Source organism: Podarcis raffonei, chromosome 9 (genome assembly GCF_027172205.1).
Source record: "Podarcis raffonei isolate rPodRaf1 chromosome 9, rPodRaf1.pri, whole genome shotgun sequence".
Classification (NCBI taxonomy): domain Eukaryota; kingdom Metazoa; phylum Chordata; class Lepidosauria; order Squamata; family Lacertidae; genus Podarcis; species Podarcis raffonei.
The window spans coordinates 45544678-45564987 of record NC_070610.1 but is presented as its reverse complement, the minus strand read 5'-3'; the positions used below and the strand labels follow the sequence as shown (position 1 = coordinate 45564987).

General features: G+C 41.8%; 1 protein-coding gene across 4 annotated transcripts in view; it reads right to left on the bottom strand.

Annotated features, from left to right (window-relative positions):
• Positions 1–20310, bottom strand: part of MAML3 (mastermind like transcriptional coactivator 3) — a 267717-nt gene that overhangs the window by 223982 nt on the left and 23425 nt on the right. The window contains exon 1 of one of the 4 annotated variants that reach the window (XM_053403331.1): positions 16678–17182. The exons of the other annotated variants lie outside the window; for them this stretch is intronic. Coding sequence (XP_053259306.1) covers positions 16678–16716 — 39 coding nt within the window. The 5' untranslated portion in view covers positions 16717–17182. Of the gene's footprint in view, positions 1–16677; positions 17183–20310 lie in introns of those variants that run through there. 4 annotated transcript variants of the gene reach the window in all.

Below are 20310 nucleotides of genomic sequence, written 5' to 3'. Positions count from 1 at the left end.
AGGCCCTCTGCCTGGTTCCCTGTAACTTGGCCTCTCGCAGTGAGGGAACCGCCAGGAGGCCCTCGGAGCTGAACCTCAGTGTCCGGGCAGAACGATGGGGGAGGAGACGCTCCTTCAGATATACTGGACCGAGGCCGTTTAGGGTTTTCAGAATACTTTTAGCCAACACTTGGAAACATGTTTATGTGCTTCTATACAATGAACTTTAACTATTGGGAAGACTCCAGATTCTCCAGGGTGAAAGAAGTAACTGAACACACACAGCCACACACACACACACACACACACACCACACAAAAGAAACCTACAAATCTAAACACTGACTTCATAATATTGAGGGATTCAGCCAAGAAGCTCCTTTTCCAAGGGCAAAACTGCAGCTTTGAAATACAGTGCACACAATACCACACTTCCCTACTTATCCCATTCTGTGTAAGTTAAAAACAAATCAACTGCATTTAAAGGTAGGCAGATGTGGCACTGGGAGGAGAGGGAGATGAGGAAAGGTGAGTATGTCAATAATTGTTCTGTCTGGAAATGGTTAAGTATTATTATTATTATTATTATTATTATTATTATTATTATTATGCAAACTCGAAGTCAAGGCACCACTTCATGAGACCCAAACACTGAGGTACAGAAGCTAGAGCAGGAAGAATCTATGAACTCCCCGCTCCCCGACTTGATAACTGAAGTGGATCATCACTGAATGCTCTTCTGTAATGGAGCCAATATATGGCTACTTCTATTTCCCACACCCAAGCAGGCTTCTGTCTGCAGAAGAACTGAACATTCCACTCCAAACATTTCTCCAAATCAAACAGCACCATTAAATGTGAAAAGTGAGATCAATGGCAATGGTGCAAGCCCAGCTAAGTTACACAATTTCTTTTGTTTTTTAAAGACACAGTGTAACTGTCTAACACAATTTGCTGGATGAAGATGCAAAACAAAATGGAAAGCTACAGAATATATTGATTTCTTGGGTTGCATTGGCCAGGTCCACACATCACAGCAAGTCATACATTATGTCTTACTGTGCATGAGCAAAATCTTGCCTGCTTCAATCTTCCCCAATTGTACAGGGAGGAACTGCTGGTTACACAGAGAGTCTTAACCATACCTAGACAGTAGGCTATGCAGTGAAATTATTATTGACTATTATGCTGTAAATGTTTATGTGCATGGTCATCTAAACCTATTTCTAAAACATTCTGTGCTATTCAGAGAATCCAGATCTGATTGAGAAATGGTATACAGACAGAAAGCGAGTCTATAAAATATTTTTGTAGAGCATTAGGATTTGCTGAAGACCCAAATGTCAATGTGGTTCACCAATTTCCTTTGGTCCTTTAAGATGTGGCTTCATTTTAGAAGAGTATTTTTAATGTTTACAGGGTTATTTCATTTTGGGGGTAATATTTTCCCTTCCTCCTTTTAATAGACAATGCAGACAGGAGAGATCAACTATTCCGGCTTGTATTTAAGCGCTAGCCTGGTAGCCACATGGGAAAAGAAGCTGCATAAGAACATCCTGTTCTCAGTGGCCAGACAGAGGCCAGGAGGCGAGTGAAACAGCACCTCTCTCCATTGGCAATTCCCAGAAACTGGTATTCAAAGCGTACGGATTTCAACAATGGAGGCAAAACACAGCCATCATGCAGGTGGCTGCATTAAATTCCATGTAGGCAATGGAAGGGATTGGCAGAAGAGGGATGCAGTACTCAGCCCCACCTCTGTGCCCAGCAGACTTTCAGAACAGACTGAATTCCCACCTCTCTTCTGCCAAACTCCAGCAGACTTGTTTGACTGCATTAATTTATATTGCAGGCTAGTGACTTTTGTGAGCTCATTTACAAAAAGGTGCACTATTTTTTATTACTATTATTATTAATATCCAGATTTGGTTAAATTGTGTAAAATGGTTGCCTATTTATTTCCTGAGCCAAATTCAGTGTTAGGGACTTGCTTCTACAGATCGAGATAGCTTAGGAGTCAAATACTCAAAGGAACACCTCTCCCTTTACCAGCCTGACCATGACTTGAAATTTTCTAAGGGAGTTGACTCTTTTCCACATCTCATTGTTAGGGAAAGTGCATGATGTGGTGATACAAGAGATGGCCTTCTTGGTGGCGGTGCCCTCCCATTAGCAGTATGCGAGGTGCTGACATTGCTATCACTTTGGCACCTGGTCAAGACTTGTCTATTGGTACAGGTGTTTTAAGAGCTTTACTCTTTGACCAGCTCTGCTGCAGTGTGTTTTGTTTTTAGCAGATTCTATTCTGATTGTTTTATTGTTATGTTTATATCATGTACTGCACACCCTGCTCTGGGATCTATATAAATGAATGGCAGGCCATAAATATTTTAAGGAACAACATAAATAAAATATTGTTGTGGCTTTTGACTAAACCTCTCCCCCCACCACTGCCCCAATCCACTGTAGCAATGAATCCCACAGATCAAGCAGCCTCTCCCCTCAAATTTTATATATAAACATTTTTCCCTTTCAGGTTACTGGATCAACTAGATAAACTTCTTGTCTCAGTGCAAGTGCTATGAATTATCACGCCCTAATGTTTTGTTTTATGCTGCACCCAATCAATTTTCTGACTGCTCCGTTCCACACAGCAATTCTAGCCCTCTAATCCTGCCGACTCCTAAAAGGCTCTTCTTCCTGAACTTCACGGCCACTGTGGCGTTAAATGCACAGCCAGAATCTGGGTCTACCTTTCCTCCCCAAAGGCTAGCGTTTAATAATTAATACAATGGCCTCTGATTCCACATTCTGAATTGAACATATGGGAAGCCTCATTCAGACCTCCTCACAAGTTTTAATTTTCCTCAGCATAAAGTATTCCCTGTGCATACAGAGCTCCCAAATAAGAACAGCCATTGTTTATTTGTTTAAAACATTTTACCTTGCTCTTTTGCCAAGAAAGGCTCCTGGAGTGGATTACAATATCCATAATAAGGCAACCTTTTCATTCATGACACAAAAGGAAAAAAGGATGGCGATAGGGGAGACACACCAGCTCAATCACCAGCTCGAAGTTACAGTTTCAAAACCCTTCTCCCCAACATCCAGAGCATGCAAACATGCAGTTGTCTCCTACATTCTGAAACCGTCATTGCATCAGCATAAAAATTACCGGTTTTATTTCCTGAAGCATCCACCGAGTTGGGTGCTTTACTCAGTTTACAAATAAGAGCAAATCTTTATGGCATCACTGTCACCACTAAGCAGTGATTTAGCAGTACCAGAGAATGCTAAATATGGTGGTGACTAAACAAAATAAAAAAAAAATTCTTCCAGTAGAGACCAACTAAGTTTGTTACTGGTAGGGAGGAAGGCAGGGAGACTAACAGTAGGGGGAGCCAAAGTCAATGACAGGCCTAGCCAACTAATTCTGCTTTTGTTGCCATACTTTTTCATATCGAGTTCAACATGGGCATCGCTCAGGTTACATTCACACCATACTTTCTAAGCGCTATGATTCTCCTAAACAGTAATGGCTTCCCCCAGAGAATTCTGGGAGCTCTCGTTAGTTAAGGCACTGGAAGATGGTGGGGCACCTCTATTCCCTTTCCAGAGCTACAGTTCTCTGGGTGGTTTAACAACCCCTCTTCACAGGAAACTCTGGGAACTGAAGCTCTGTAAGAAGAACAGGGGTCTTCTACCAACTCTCAACATTCTTAACAAACTACAGCTCCCAGAAATCTTTGGGGGGGGGAGAAACCACAACTATTTGAAGTGGCATCATGCTACTTTAAATGTATGAATGTGGTCTTAGATTAAAGAGGAGGAAGCCGACAGTAAGTGCCACCCCATGAACTTATAGTAAGTTAGAAGGCAGGCAGATGGGGGCTCACTGGGGTCAGACGGAGTTTGGTGGGGCAGGACTCCATTCATCCTAATGGACCAGACTCCACTGCAGATAGAAGGTTCTCCAGGAACCCAGAAAAACGCAGAGAAGAGGTCTAAGCAGAGTGTGGTTTTATTAAAACAACTTTGGCATCAGGACGCAAAGCAAGGCCTACCAAAACCTTTCATGGCTGTCAGGCAGGAAGTGAGAACTTGAGTCCTAAGCAAAACCTGGGCTTGGAATAGCTCCAGATTCTGGTATGCGAGACTGGATAGAACAGGGGTCAGCAACCTTCAGAGATGCATTTTAAATAAAAGGACACATTCTACTCATGTAAAAACATGCTGATTCCCGGACCGTCCGCAGGCCGGATTGAGAAGGCAATTGGGCCAGATCCGGCCCCTGGGCCTTAGTTTGCCTACCCCTGGGCTAGAAGAACATGGACTGGGCTCTGTGCATATTGTGGCGATGATAAGAGAGCTTGCCATTGAGGCAGACAAGCCCCAATGTGGGCAAGAGTTCAGGGAATGTTGGGAAGGGAGTGTGTGTAATCTTCTGGCCCCCAGGAAATTGCAGAGAAGCACAGAGTATTGCTTTATTAAAATAACTTTAGAAACAGGCACTTAGAGCAGGGGTTCAGTTCAAGGGTCTTGTTCCCTTGTAAGTAAAATTCCAGTGGGGCACATGTCTATGGTAGGCATGGATGCTCTTACTGGGTTTTTTAAAAAGCTCCCAGGACTCTTTTTGGTTAAAGAGTGGGGCATAAGTACTTTTAAAGCAAACACACACATCCTGCTGCAGGCCCCAACACAGATGGAATGGCCAGGGTTGGGGAAAATGGGGCCACGCCTGCCCAAAACTGTTCATTTAAAACTCCACTGCAATATTCCATTTTAACTTGCTACTGCCAGTGTTCCTTCAGCTGAACAGTCATTCAAAACATACAGCCTTAGGGAGATGTCTAATGTTACTCATACTCTGAGTACATCCACCGAAACCAAGAAAATCCACTGCTTTCAGTGGGCCTACTCCAAATATGACTTAATTGGATGTCACCTTTAGTTTCTGTGTTAATTACCAACTTTCTCTATCTACTTCCCTTCTGCCCACCCAGAAGCACTGCAATGTGTTTTAAAGACATGAAAATAATAAAAAAACAGAAAAATATTATAAACAAGTATAAGACTTAGGAATAAAACAAGAGAAAGCAAAAGCCCTTTCCCCAACCCTACTTCATGCTAAAGCTGAACCAGAGGAGAAACTATGTGAGCCACGTTAACCAAATAATTAAAAAAAAGCCCTCCAATTAAAGTGTTACAGTTCCTTTAAATCCCAGAACAAACGGTGCTGCTGCTCATGATCCTGGAGGATGCAGCGCAATAATTGTCACTTAGCCACTTAACTCCCTGCTGCATGGCTCAGTCACTCATTGTGGTTTATCTCTCAGCCAATTACTGCTGTCATTTGCATTTCAATGTGTACCATCAGGAGCCAGGGCAGAGGCAACAGCAGAACAGGAAATGGAAGCGCAGCAACTGGTTATTTGGGTTTGATTCAGACAACAATTTTGTGATTGGGGGACAGAGGTTTGCTCTCTAGAAATGAATTTGCCTTTGTTGCGCCTCCAGCTTCCTTTCAGGCAGTCTCTGGGGTTGACGGACAAAACAGCAGTCAAATTTGTGGTGGAATGAAGCAATACAGGTTAAGTTTAGCTGTAAACCTGCTGAAGCCAATGGAAAATCATCTAAGGCTGCAAATCCAAGGCACATTTTCATGGTAGTAAAACCCACTGAACTCAGTGGGATTTACTTCCAAGTAGGCATGCATAAGATTGCCCTGGAAAGCTGAAGTAGTTGAAAACTGTTCTCAAATAAAAATAAAATGATGGACTGCATATTCACATTACATTATGCTCATATCTTCCTTACAATGAGCTCAGGGTAGTTAGTGTACAAGACAATGTCATGTCTCAACAACCCCATGAAATATGTTGGGGCTGAGAGGGAGTGACCTGCCATGGTCACTCAATGAATTTCATGGCCAAGTGTCTCCTCTGCCCAAGTCCAAAAAACTAACTTCTACACAGGTTCATGTTTATTTATTTCATAAAATTTATACAGTATGCTGCTTGATTATAGGAAACCCCACATACTTGGGGAGCAATTTATGATAGGACAGTGCTTTCATTCCTCTTTGTGTATTGTCATTCAACATTTAAATTGATTTTTTTTTAGTTATATGAGCCTATTTCTCTTTTTATTTAAGTAATTTAAATGTAAGATTTTGTTTGCTTTGTACTTTTAAATGTGCAAGCTGAAATTCGCGCTAGCCCACTAGGCACAAATATAACCTGGAACACTGCTCTTAAAGCTTCTGCATTCACAAGGTAGCACACAGCTAAAATTTACTGCCAAATTCCAGACATCTCTGTAAACAGCCCAGATGATTCACAATATTTAGTGTTTAGGGACCAGATTCTTCTTTTACCTAGTTGACAGAAGGAACATTAATCTTCTCCTGCATCTATCAGCAAGCTCACAATGACATTCCATCATGATGTGGTCTAGCAGCAGCAAACCAAAGGGAAGGGAGGCACCCACCTATACTAGTGGCATTTCGATGTATTTTTCTCTGTTACAAAAAACAAACAAATTGGCTATCCAATTTCTGCAGTCCACATGAACCAGATGCTATACAGAACCATCCAATTTAATGGTATCGGGTCCATTTCTTTGACTCGGTTCATTAATGATTAGGACAATTCATTCCGAGATACAGGTTGTATTAATAATCACGAGTGGAATATTTGCAAAACACTGATGAAGAGCAAAATAAAATTTCCCTACAGAAAATACGACTGGCAACTGGTCTTGCATCAGCTTAATGCAATCGCAGAAAAGTGTTACGCTCAACTGACTGTGCAGATACAAAATCCAAGAAAAAATATCTCTAAAAGAAAAATCTGATAGAAAAACATGGATGACTACAGTTCCCTTCCTTGTGCCACATCCACCTGTTCTAAATAAGAAAGAAAAAAAGGAAGCTGTCTTATTCTAGCTCACACAATTTGTCCACCTAGCTCAGTGGGTAGAGCGTGAACTCTGAATCTCAGGGCTGTGGGTTCAAGTCCCTTGTTGGGCAATAGATTCCTACACTACGGGGGGGCTGGACTAGATAACCCTTGTGGTCCCTTCCAACTGTGACTGACAGCAGTTCCCTGGGCATTAGGGAGTGTCTCTCATCACTTGTTACCTGGACATTTTAAACTGGAAATACCAGGGATTGAATCTGCATGCAAAGTGTGTACTATTCCACTGAGGGATCCCACCCAGTTAACCCTGACACCGTGACACAAAGTGTCCAGAAAGAATAAAGCCTAAAAAAGCAAGCAGCTCGTGTGTGAAAATCGGTTAACTGAAGGCCAATACAAAACAGCAATCTTTTCCTGCAGCTTTTTATTAAGATTGGAAAACGTAGATTCAAACCATCAGCTCCCCTCCCCCTGCAACCAAGTATATTGTTTTAGAGAGTCATGAAGACCCAGGCAAAACTCTGGATTGCCCACAGGCGAAGTTACAGAGTCACTCAGTCACATCTCTCCAGACCACCCTGTTTCTATTTTAGTCCTACCTCTTAGAGAGTGTCACAGTTAACAGGAAAAAAGGTCATGTGCAAATCTTGTTCAAGCATAGAATCTATGAATTCATGGTCCTAGACTCCTGTCCCAAGGTAACATACCCAATGGGCTGTTCCACCAGGAATACCAAAAGCAGAAATAGAAGCTTTATACTTTTTTAAAGGGTATAATATAAAGAGCCCTACTAGATCACTCCAAAGGCCAATTTAGTCCAGCATCCCATAGCCCACAGTGGGCAGCCAGATGTCTATGGGAAGCCCACAACGATGGCTCTGCTCAAAAATCCTAGAACTGTATTGTGAACCTGCTTAAGTTTCCAATGGTCTTCAAAGACAGCCCCACATACAGGGTGTTGCCGTAACACAGTCTTGACATGACACAGTCAGATCTGCCTTTGCTAAAAAACCAGGCACAGCTGACTCACTAGCCCAAACTGGGTAAAAGCACTCCTGGCCACCAGTTGTTGGTGATCCCCCCCACCTTTTCCAAAATCTGAGCCCAGCAAGCAGCTGGTTCTCAAGTCCAGAATCTAACAACACAGTGCACTGTCATCGCTGGCACTGTCTGCAAAAAGCAGGCTGCCTCCATCAGGCAGAAGGGAAATGCAGAGTGCTTGAGGTGTAAGAATAGGTGAACTTGCTTCTACAAGTTATGTATGTGCACATCTAATTGCTTCTCTCTCTGAGTAGCATGTTTGTCTGTGGTAGGGCGTGAGAGGGTAGAGCAGTGCAAACACTAGAAAATTATTACTTGCTTTCAGGCCTAGTACTATTCAAAAATAGCAATATTCAGGGCACTTTCCATTAGAAATGTCTCCAAGACCCACAGCTCTCTAGCCTGGACTTTACCATGCTCCCCTGACTATTCCAGCTGAAGGAGAATGGCAACATCTAGCAATTGTTAGCTACAGCCGCTTCCATAATATTCGCAACTGCAAATTACTAATGCTTCCAAGTAGGACACAGAGCCTGTGTATCCAGATCGGCCGGTCTCTCTAAAAGAAACACACCAAAAACCTGAAAAACAAACTTCCCAATTTCACTTCTAACCTGACCTCAGCTACTCTGAAATGCACAGCTAGATGAGGCAGAAACATGACCTACTAAGTGAGGAGTACAAAGAAAAAAGACCTAAGCAGCTTGAACAAGAGCCTGGAATGAAGATGGGAGGGAGAAAGAATGCAGGAATCATGCTAGGTGAATTTGCTGACCTTCAGAGGTTATGACAGTAACAGAGTGACATAACATGGGCTGCAGCCAAAAACAGCACAGGCAGCCTTGAGAATACTCCAAGCGATCATGCTGCTTTTGTTAATACGCCTCAGTCCAAACTGGTCACACTGCTTCGCTTTTCCCAGAACACATAGAGGCAGCACAAAGGGCACCATACCAAGCTAGCTTCTGTTTAAGCATATAGAACATGTCACGGACACACTTACGGGCATGATTCATACATGAATATGCCAGAATAACCACTGTGGATTTAGGTCTATAAGACTAAGCTGGGGTGCTGGGTTCCTAATGCAACAAAACAGAAAATGGCAGCAAGAAAATGGCCTGCCACCTAACTCACTGGCTTAATCATCTGGAGCCGTTCACTCTGCTGGTGGCTGTTTTGTGGGGCACATGTACCACTTCCTCTTGATTGTGCAGGTTGCTGAGGTGGGAGGGAGAGAAAATGGTGGGTGTAGGGAGTACAATTAGTAGGGAGTACAATTAGTTCAGTAGTGTGTTTAGGTATGGGAAATGAAGGTCACCTGGTCATGACACTTAATGGTTGTCCTGAAGCAAATCACCACAGCCAATCTTACAGAATTGTTGTAAGGATAAAGGAAAACGAGAAAGCTCTTTCACAGAAAGGATACTAGGAAGAATAAAAAATGGCCATTCTTCAACTGGTTCCTTCAGATGGAGAATGAATGACACCTTATTTAGAGACGAGGAGATCTGTAAAAAGGCCCAAAAAACTCTGAAAGATTATTTTGAAATTAATTTAAGGACTAAAGTAGAAAAAAGAATAGTATGGGACGCAAGTAAAGCCGTGATGAGAGGGTTCTTGATACAACAAAATACATTAAAGAAAAGAAAGCAAAATGAGAGGAAAGAGAAAATTTTAGAAAAGATAAAAGAAGGGGAAAGGAAATTAAGACTGAAGCCAAAATCGCAAGAGATTTTGAGAGAAATTAAACCAAACACAATATATGGAACTGATGAATCAAGAAATAGAATGGAAAATTAAACAAATGAGACAAAAGACTTTTGAATCTGCAGATAAATGTGGCAAGTTATTGGCTTGGCAAATAAAGAAGAGACAAAAACTCAACACGGTAACAAACCTAGAAGTGGAGGGAAAGAATATATGCAACCCAGTGGAAATTAGGAACTGTTTTCAGAACTACTTTAGACAACTGTATACACAAGGGCCGCAGAAAGAAACAGATATACAACAATTCCTCGAGAAAAATGGGCTGAAAAAGATTTCGCAGGAAAGTAAGATGATTTTGAACCAGGAGATATCAGCACAGGAAATAGAAGATGCCATTCAAAACATGACGTTGGGCAAATCACCTGGACCGGATGGATTGACTTCCAAATATTATAAAGTTTTGAAGGAAGGACTTATACAACCTTTGAAGGAAGTCTGCAACGAAATCATTGAGGGGAGAAGGGCACCAGATACGTGGAGGGAGGCCTACATCACACTTATACCAAAGACAGAGACTGAAAAGACCCAACTTAAGAACTACCGACCCATCTCGTTGTTAAATGTGGATTACAAAATTTTTGCTGATGTTTTAGCAAAAAGATTGAAAAGAGTTTTGATGGAGGAGATTCATGGGGACCAAGCGGGCTTTCTCCCGAAAAGGCATTTGTCGGATAATGTAAGGAATATAATTGACATTTTGGAGAAGCTGGAAGTGAATATAAATACTAAGGCCGTTTTGATATTTGTGGATGCCGAGAAAGCCTTTGACAATATATCTTGGAGTTTCATGTTGAAGAACCTTCGGGGGATGGGGGTAGGCCAAGGGTTTGAAAACGGTATAAGTGCAATATACTCTGAACAGAAAGCAAAATTAATTGTAAATAATGTGGTAACAGAAGAGTTCAAGATTGAAAAAGGGACACGTCAGGGGTGCCCTATCTCCCCATTACTTTTTATATCGGTCCTGGAGGTTTTGCTTAATATGATTAGGAAGGACCAGTTGGTCAAAGGGGTTCAGGTCGGAGCTAAACAATACAAATTGAGAGCATTTGCAGATGACCTAGTACTTACTTTACAAGAGCCAGAAGCTAGTACGAAAAGAGTTTTGGAAATAATTCAAGAGTTTGGTCAAATGGCAGGATTTAAATTGAATAAGTTAAAAACTAAGGTATTGGAGAAAAATTTAACACAGATTGAAAAAGAAAGGTTTCAGAATGAGACGGGGTTGACTGTGGTTAAAAAAGTGAAATACCTGGGTGTGAACATGACAGCTAAGAATGTGAATTTATTTAAAGACAATTATGAAAAAACTTGGACAGAAGTGAAAAAAGATCTGGAGATTTGGTCAAACTTGAAGCTTTCCTTGTTAGGCCGAATTGCAGTTATAAAAATGAATGTATTGCCAAGAATGTTGTTTTTGTTTCAAGCACTACAAATAATGGATAAAATGGACTGTTTCAAGAAGTGGCAGAAAGATATATCTAAATTTGTCTGGCAGGGCAAGAAGCCCAGAATGAAATTTAAGATATTAACGGACTCAAAGGAAAGAGGGGGGTTTGCCCTGCCAGACTTTAAATTGTACTATGAAGCGGCAGCTTTCTGCTGGCTAAAAGATTGGCTGCTTCTTGAAAATACAGACATTTTGGATTTGGAAGGTTTTAACAATATTTTTGGGTGGCATGCATATCTGTGGTATGACAAGGTTAAAGCGCACAAAAGTTTTAAAAACCATATTGTCAGAAAAGCACTATTAAATGTCTGGGTCAGATATAAAGATTTGCTGGAAAATAAAACTCCTAGGTGGTTGTCGCCAATGGAAGCTAAGGCAGTTAAAAAGTTAAATATGGAGTCGAAATGGCCAAGATATTGGGAAATTTTGGAAAGGGAAGGGGACAAACTGAGATTGCAGAGTTTCGAGAAACTAAAAGGGAAGGTGAGAGATTGGTTGCATTCTCACCAAATAAATGAAGTATTTAAATTGGACAGTAAAATTGGTTTCCAGGTGGAAAAATCAAAATTGGAGACTGAATTGTTAGAATCCAGTACTAAGAATTTGTTAAAAATGTATAATCTTCTGCTGAAATGGAATACACAAGATGAAACGGTTAAATCAGCTATGATTAAATGGGCTCGGGACATTGGTCATAATATTTTGTTTGCTGATTGGGAAAAGTTGTGGACCACCGGGATGAAATTTACGGCATGTAATGCCCTAAGAGAGAATATTATGAAAATGATCTATAGGTGGTACATAACCCCAGTCAAGCTTGCAAAGATTTACCATTTGCCTGACAATAAATGTTGGAAATGTAAGGAAAAGGAAGGTACATTCTTTCACCTCTGGTGGACGTGCCCGAAGATTAAGGCATTCTGGGAAATGATCTATAATGAACTGAAAAAGGTATTTAAATATACTTTCCCCAAGAAACCAGAGGCCTTTCTCTTGGGTATTGTCGGCCAGGGGGTGTCAAAGATAGACATAACTTTCTTTATGTACGCCACAACAGCAGCTAGAATACTCATTGCGAAGTACTGGAAGACGCAAGATTTACCCACACTGGAAGAATGGCAGATGAAGGTGATGGACTACATGGGCTTGGCAGAAATGACGAGCAGAATCCGAAACCAGGGAAAAGAAGCGGCGGAAGAAGAATGGAAAAAGTTTAAGGACTATTTAAAGAAATATTACAAAATCAATGACAGTTAGAATGATGTTGGACTAAAGTAAATGGTTACTATCAGTAATGGTTAAGACAAGGAGAACAAAGATGATTAGCTTAAATTTACAGTAAAATAAGGGAAGATTTGCTGAACAATTGATTAGAATTTGGAATACAGAAACGGGAGGCATGAGGAAGTCGAAGAAGAAAGGTTTAAGAAATTAGGACATGAAATGGTACTTGTTTCTTGTTTTGTTTTTTGTCTATTGTTTGTTTATGTATGTTTTGTATGTATGAATATAAAAATTGCTTAATAAAAATATTATAAAAAAAAAAAGGCCATTCTTGCCCTCTCAATGCCCCCTCAAGAAATGAGAGGGTTGCCAACCCATGGCACCCACGTTTACCTACAGTGAAAACCCCAGGCAGTGGGCCTAGACTATTTCTTTTTTTAAAAATGAAGGTTCAAGGTATGCCTCTAACATTCCTGAAAGAAAATTATGAAGCAAAGTGTTCAGGTTCTGATCTAAGTGATTTCTGTGAAATGAGTGAAGTTAGCTACTCCCACCAGTCAGTGTTTTCAGCCAATGAGTGATTGATAAATGTTGTTTAGACACCAAGCTACAGGAATCACTGTGGTCCCAATGGGATATAAACGCAATAAATAAGCTTCCCACTTAGCTGCTTAAGAAAGCTGGAGGGGCCAGCCAAGTGGAGATGTCAGTCACCATCCTGGCATCTAGGGATCTCCACATGGTCGCAACTGGACTCACACCAGTCACAAAACGCGTGTGATGCCTGGCTCGTTTCTAGCACTGTCTGAAGCCCGCCACACATGCCCTCTTCCTTGTCACAACAGAATAGAGATAAGAGGGCCAATTGTGTGAGCCCCCTACAATATGATAGGATATTTTATATTCAACAAAGTATGGTTGTGGAACAGGCAAGTACAAGTCTGCAGTCTGCACAGCTGTCTTCACTATCTCCCAGTCAGCTTGGAGTATTATATCATTGTTTTGTTTCATGCTGAATGTTATTTTGCTGAATGATCACTGGCTCTTGGGATCTAAGCCCTGCTCTTACCTAGGAATGTCATGCTGATAATGAAGAGCAGTATGCCAAAGGATACAGTCACAAGGAGGCATCTTTGGCAGAGGAAAGACTGCAGGAGTAGTGCCTTTCATACAAAATGAACTGAAGCTGGCAAGATCACACTGAACTCTGCTCTGCCTCAGAGACCATGAAATAAGTAGATGTTAGCAATGGAGTTCAGCTGAACATACAAGAGGTGACCAAATTAAATATATATGCCCTTAAAACTAGAAACCTGGGAACTTGCATCCAGTGGATCAACCGATCTGGCAATTATGCAGAAAGAGGGGGCTTGTCAGGTGGAAAGTGTCAATAAGCCATTTTATCACAGATGCAACCCAGCTAACCTGCACTATGAAAAGCATACACTAAGCATAGTGAAGGGCTTGGAACTTTTTATAGATATTTGGTTAAAATGTGTTGCTACAGACATCTTCCCCAATCTGGAGCCGTCATATGTTGCTGGACTATTTTTAGGAAATAAAAAATAATTTCTCAAGCTGAAGAGAGATACAAGTATTTCACTGACCCAGAACCTGCACTATTCTCGCTACAGCAGTGGTGGAAAGCCTGTGGCCCTCAACATATTGTTGTGCCTACTCCCACCAGCCCCAGCCAGCATGGCCAACAGTCAAGGATGAGTTGCAGTCTAACCCCAGTGTTAGAGAAATAGTATGTGTGTGTTATAAAACCTCAGGGTCGTCTGCCAATATTGAGGTGTTGCATCAATGGGAAAGAAACTGCTTTTTTGTTTACTGGAATTCTCTCACCAAGGCTATCGAGAGAAGAATTCTGATAAACTCCTGTGACGCTATATTTTAAGTTTTGGAAACAGAACTTGCTCCCTCCACGTCAATTAATTTTATGTTACATTTGGTAATTTGGAGCAAATAAGTGTCTCATATGATATAGTGACTAAAGACCTGCATCCAAAAATCTAACTGGCTATTAAAACCAATGTGCAAAATTCAATGACTTACCATCCAATATTTGGGGAGTCTAATAACCCTTTACACTCCCTGAGTCACAATTTTCCACTCACCTTGCTCCTCCAATATCTTCTCTCTCAACCCAGTAAAGTTGAGCTGAATTTTTTCAGAAGACTTTCATCTAAGATTTTTCTTTCTCTCACTGCTTACCCCTCTCCCCAAAAAACAATGTATTTGCAGAACTTTCTCTCGGGGGCATTGTGGAGAATGCAAAATGGCGTCCAGGCTGCTAACACAGTTACTGCCTCCGCCATTTCCGGTGGCAGCAAAATAACAAAACTTCAGGAAAAAATAACTGCGCTACTACCACTGCTAGTTCCACATCCTGAGAAACTAGGTGAAATGTTCTGCTGCCCACAAACAGGATGGGCAGTTACAAGAGGCCATTTGCATACAGCTGTAACCTTTAAGCCTTTCTGAGGTTCTCTCCTCCCAGCCTTCACTATCCCTCTGTAACCCAGAGCTAACAGGCAATCAGTTATTAACCTGTTACAGTCGTACCTCGGGTTAAGAACTTAATTCGTTCTGGAGGTCCGTTCTTAACCTGAAACTGTTCTTAACCTGAAGCACCACTTTAGCTAATGGGGCCTCCCACTACCGCCGCGCTGCTGGTGCATGATTTCTGTTCTCATCCTGAAGCAAAGTTCTTAACCCGAGGTACTATTTCTGGGTTAGCGGAGTCTGTAGCCAGAAGCATCTGTAACCCGAGGTACCACTGTATATACAAAAGTTCTACATACACTTTGTTCCTATAAAGCGCCATGCATGGATAACGTGTCAGGAATAGATACAGAAAACTTGATCTAAAAACAAAACAAAACATGGTGATAAACCTTACGATTAATTATTTGTAAACAAGCTAAAAAGAGGAGAGTAAGGAAATATGGAGAGAGCATCCACAGTCATGTACTTGAATCAATTTCTAGTGTGGCAGGAAACCACTCACATGCAAATACAGACAACTCTTCCAAGGGAGACATGCATCCTGACCGTGCTGACTTTATTGTAACAGGAAGCCTCCCCCTTCCCATTATGCACTATTGGATTGTCTGAGGCAGACACTAACAGCAGCTTTTGCTCTCCTGCAAGGAGCTACAGGCTGCCAATTACAGGAACACAATATGTACAGTTGATGCAATGAAAAAAAATTGGAGGACGCATCAACCTCTGGCAACAACACAAATATTTTCATTCAAATGATTGAAAAGAACCAAGACCTCACCCAAAATAATAGAAGCATGCAAGGTTCCCCCCCCTCAAGCCTAAGATACAGCTTTTAAACAATATAATTCCAATATTGGCTTTTTTTAAATGGCTTGTTATCAATTGTGCTGCAACTGCATCTGTCATTACAAAAGCTCTTTACCAGGGTTAATGTTTAACTGAATGTTTACCAATTAATTAGCACTTGTAAGCTAACATTGTGTACCAAAAAAAAGCAGAGGGCAGTGCAAATTTAGCTCCTTTCCTTTCCATTCTTTGTAGCTATTTTGTTTTTATGGGTAAAAATGTTTATGAGACACAGACCACCTTATACTTTCCTAGCAGCCTACAAACACAGAATAGGTCCTACCTGACAAAGCACTACAAGAGAAAACTAACAAAAGGCTAAGCTGGAAGCGTGATCTGGAGACGGTAGAGGCCGACCCCAGCAACGCAAATGCACAAAACTGTGGAGGTCTGTGATTATGCTGTGAACTGCAAGCTTGGCTGGGAAGCTGTATCACTTTGAAATATGTTATTGGTATTGTCCATCTCCTCCCCCACCCCACTCTGCATGAGCACAGATGGTCAAACCTCACAGCTAACCCTGTGCCATGGATAATGAGGTAATAACTTTGCTCAGGCAACAGCCCCTCTGGTTCCTACAGCCATTAACATCCAAAGAGCATCGATCTGCCACATGCCAGAAACAGAATGTGTCTTCACCAGCTAAACCATCCTGTTGGTAAGAAAATGGAGCTGAATAACTGTGCCATTTTAACTGCTTAGAAGCTGAGCATATAGATTGCTGCATCACAATGACACAAGCCGTCTTACCTTTGAAATACAAAAAGCACAAATATATGCACCGAAACTCAAGCATGAGAATCACAGTCTACAAATGCAACAAAGAGTATTCCCATTGCCAATTTGCCTCACAAGGGGTACTTGAAAACAAAACCAGAAAACATCACACTTGAAAAGAGCCAAGACAGAAACAAGAAGAAAATGAACCCCGGCCTACCTGGCAGCAAGTCAGTATGTCAAATCCAAAGTCTAACATTTGAGAGTCAGTCCACACAAGCAAAGTCCAAAGGTCAGGAAATGCAGTCGAGGGTCACTCAAAGTAGCCAAGTCTGAAGTCCGCCAGTCAGAATACAGTCCAGAGTCAAACCCAAAGGACAGTCCTTTAGAAGTCTAGGAACGTAGATGCCAATGTCCCTCAACATGGGCAGTTGAGCAGACACAGCACCTCAGCTCTGCTTTCTTTCTGTACTCTGCATTCTGATTGCAGCATCTGGGCTTGACGAGGCATATGATCCTCACCTGCTCCAAGCCTACTCCAGCTGAGGAATCACACCCTTCCTCCCAGAGCTAGCGAGTCCCACCTGGCCAGCCAGGAAGCTGGGCTGTGGGCCCTTGCCTGCTACAGCTCCACTCCCACTGTTTGCTATACCTCAGAGCCTGCTGTGCTGGGTCCTGCTGCTCTGGTTTCTGTGCACTGACCTTCATCCCCCTCCCCATGCTCTATCACCCTGCAAGTACTTCCTTCCCCACACCCTGCTTGACCCAGTGTGTCCCAGTCCCAGCAACATCCCTCCCCGGGATTCTCTTCCTCCTCCCAGTCATCCTGCCCATTCTTGGCAGATGGTTGGAAGGAGAGGAACCAAGAGGCCCCTGGATGATGTGAGAACAGGCTAAGGAAAGAAGGGAATCATGAGAGGAGGCCAGAGAGAAAGCAGGTGACGGCTCTTTCCCTGCTTCTGTGAAGTCACAGAACGTTCCAGGGAAGAAGCCTGACACAGAACCCAGACCACAAAAGGAGCACTGTGAACTCTCTGTTTGCAGGATACTCTCATCTTGTGGTACTAAACATCAGTCGGCGCAGGATGTCAGGGCAGAACTCCAGGATCCCTCTCAGCGGAAAGAGCAGGTGGGTGGGGGTGTCCCTAAACACAGCGGGGCTAGCTTACCACATGTTGATGCAATTGAAGTAATGTGCAACATCTAAAGAGGGGTCTGCCTTAAGACCAGTGAGTGCAGACTAAATTTATCTAATTGCACCACTGACTAAATTTAAGGGGACAAGGAGTAACTTGAAAGCAAGCAAGTGTAAACCACTAGTGAGATGTGCATTTGTAGAAAGATGAAGGGCTGAATTTAAAGAATACCCTTCTGCACATTTCTTTTGGCACGCTTCCAGAAGCAATTCTGCAATTACCACTTCTTCCCAATCAGCTGATGGGAGAACAGGGACAATTTCCTGAGCTCCCTAAAAATGCAGTGCAAGGCATGATGAGAACAGACCTTCCCAAACTGGACAGTTTAACTTGGCTAAGGAAATGCTCATTTTAGCTTTGATGGTTAAGCAGAGGTGGCTTTCCTTCTTCTTCAGAGCCTATTAGACCCACCAGAAAAGGGTATTCAGGGTGGGGGTGGCCAAAGGGTATATACCCAGGGAGGGTCAGTCTAACAGTATAATATGTTTCCTACACTAGGCTACAGTTATGGTTACATATTTCTATCTATCATTGTTTTTATAAATTGTAATAGTTCACAAAACGTGAGGGTTGAAACAAGTGAACCAAGAAGCCACAATTTTAGCAAAATTACAGAAGTCTATACCAAATCATTTAGTGAAAATCTCAGAAATGCAAGATGGAGATGGAACACTTATGAAGACTAAAGCTACCTAATATTCTCATTATGAGCCTTTGTCAAGAAAAGTAAAACTGTTAACAGGTCCACAAGCACAACTTAGGGTTCATTAGAAGATCTTAAGAGGCAAGTTAGTCATCCTTACCTCAAAGGGTACATAAAGATTGGTCTATAGGTAGACTCTTTGCCACCAAATTTGATAGTTAACCTATACAGTGGTACCTCGGGTTGCATACGCTTCAGGTTACATACGCTTCAGGTTACAGACTCCGCTAACCCAGAAATAGTACCTTAGGTTAAGAACTTTGCTTCAGGATGAGAATAGAAATTGTACGCCACGGCGCAGCAGCAGCAGGAGGCCCCATTAGCTAAAGTGGTGCTTCAGGTTAAGAACAGTTTCAGGTTAAGAACAGACCTCCGGAACGAATTAAGTACTTAACCTGAGGTACCACTGTATTAGCTATTGTGAGAATCAGGGGGTGGTATTTGTGGGGAAACATGAAAGCCAGTTGTGCAAGGAAGGGTGTAAGCAGGCTGTCCTAGCCTCCCACTTCCATTGCTGTATTTACGTAGGAGAACTAGGACAGGATAAAACAAAAATTACAGTTCAAGTGGAAGTTTCATGTCCTTGGTCTAACGACAGGCAGATCAAAGGAAGAGAACAGAATGAATCCAAATTATGTTTTAAGGTTCAGAAGGAGAACCCAAAAGGGTACCAGCCTGAAACAAAAACTAAGGAGCAGTCACAATGCCTCCAGTACCAATCAATAGGGAAACAGTGGAATATGAAGGAACTGATCACACTTTCACTGTCCAAAACACCCACCTCAATATTTCAAAATTATAGACTGGTCGAGGAGGTCTTCTATGTATTTTGGAAAGTTCCCTGTTCTCTATGCATTTGGACATCTCTAAAAACACTGTAACTAAATTTTGCATGATGTTTCCTGAGATAAAGGAAGTTTCATCTGTCTTTGGATATGATTAGACACCATTTTGAATCAAGATGGCAGACTGAACCTTTCAAAACTGCACTTTTTTGGTTTCTTGGAATTCCCAAGCAACACAGGGCATAAGGCTGCTAGTAAGCTATAAGGGTGCCTTAAATGAGTAGTACTGCATTATTTTATAATAAGTTTGAGTCCATGATCACTGATCTGTGTAAGCTGCTTCACACAACTAGCACAGCATGATGAGCATAACTCTGAGAGCTACCAGTGGAAGAATGGACCTTCCAGGCAAATGTTTGATAACAAAACATTACCCTTTAGCTGACTGAACTGGTAAGGATGAGTAATGGCAAAATGCTGTACTTGGCCTGGGTGTGTGTGAAAGGGGTAGTTTCTACTCAGCCACTGTCTCTCTCGCTCAGATAAGTAAACTAAAATGGGGATTACAACCATTTACCTCAAGACTGTTGTGAGGAGGAATGTTATAATTGCTGTACAACGCTTTGTAGGCTAAAAAGTGCCTTTATAAGATTACTACGAGTAACTAAAAGTATTGCTTTTAAGAAACATTTAAGAATCATAACTGAGGTTATGTACCTAGTACGAGTCTCTGAAATTTACTTTTAATCATCTATATTCAACCTGGTTCCCGCCCCACCCCTGCCAGTTATGTCTTAGCAGGGTCTCCATGCCCAGGTCTACCTACAACCATCTACTGTTTATCAGAACTATATTTAAAAAAACTGCCGTGAACCTTTGAGGGTGGGTGAATTGATAGTGCTGGCAGCTGGAATGTATTTTCCTATGTTGCCTTCCATATAATTGTATCATCCAAACTTTTAGAAAGGGTCTAATAATTACACATATACACAATGCATATATTTGGTAGTGTCTTATACCCACTTTTTAAAAGCCCTTTCTGCCCTTATGAAGAAAGATCTCTCTTAAGAACTATTTCTAAGCCACCTAAAGCTTGCGCTCTCTCTCTCTCTCTCTCTCTCTCTCTCTCTCTCTTACACTCTTACACACACACACACACACACACACAC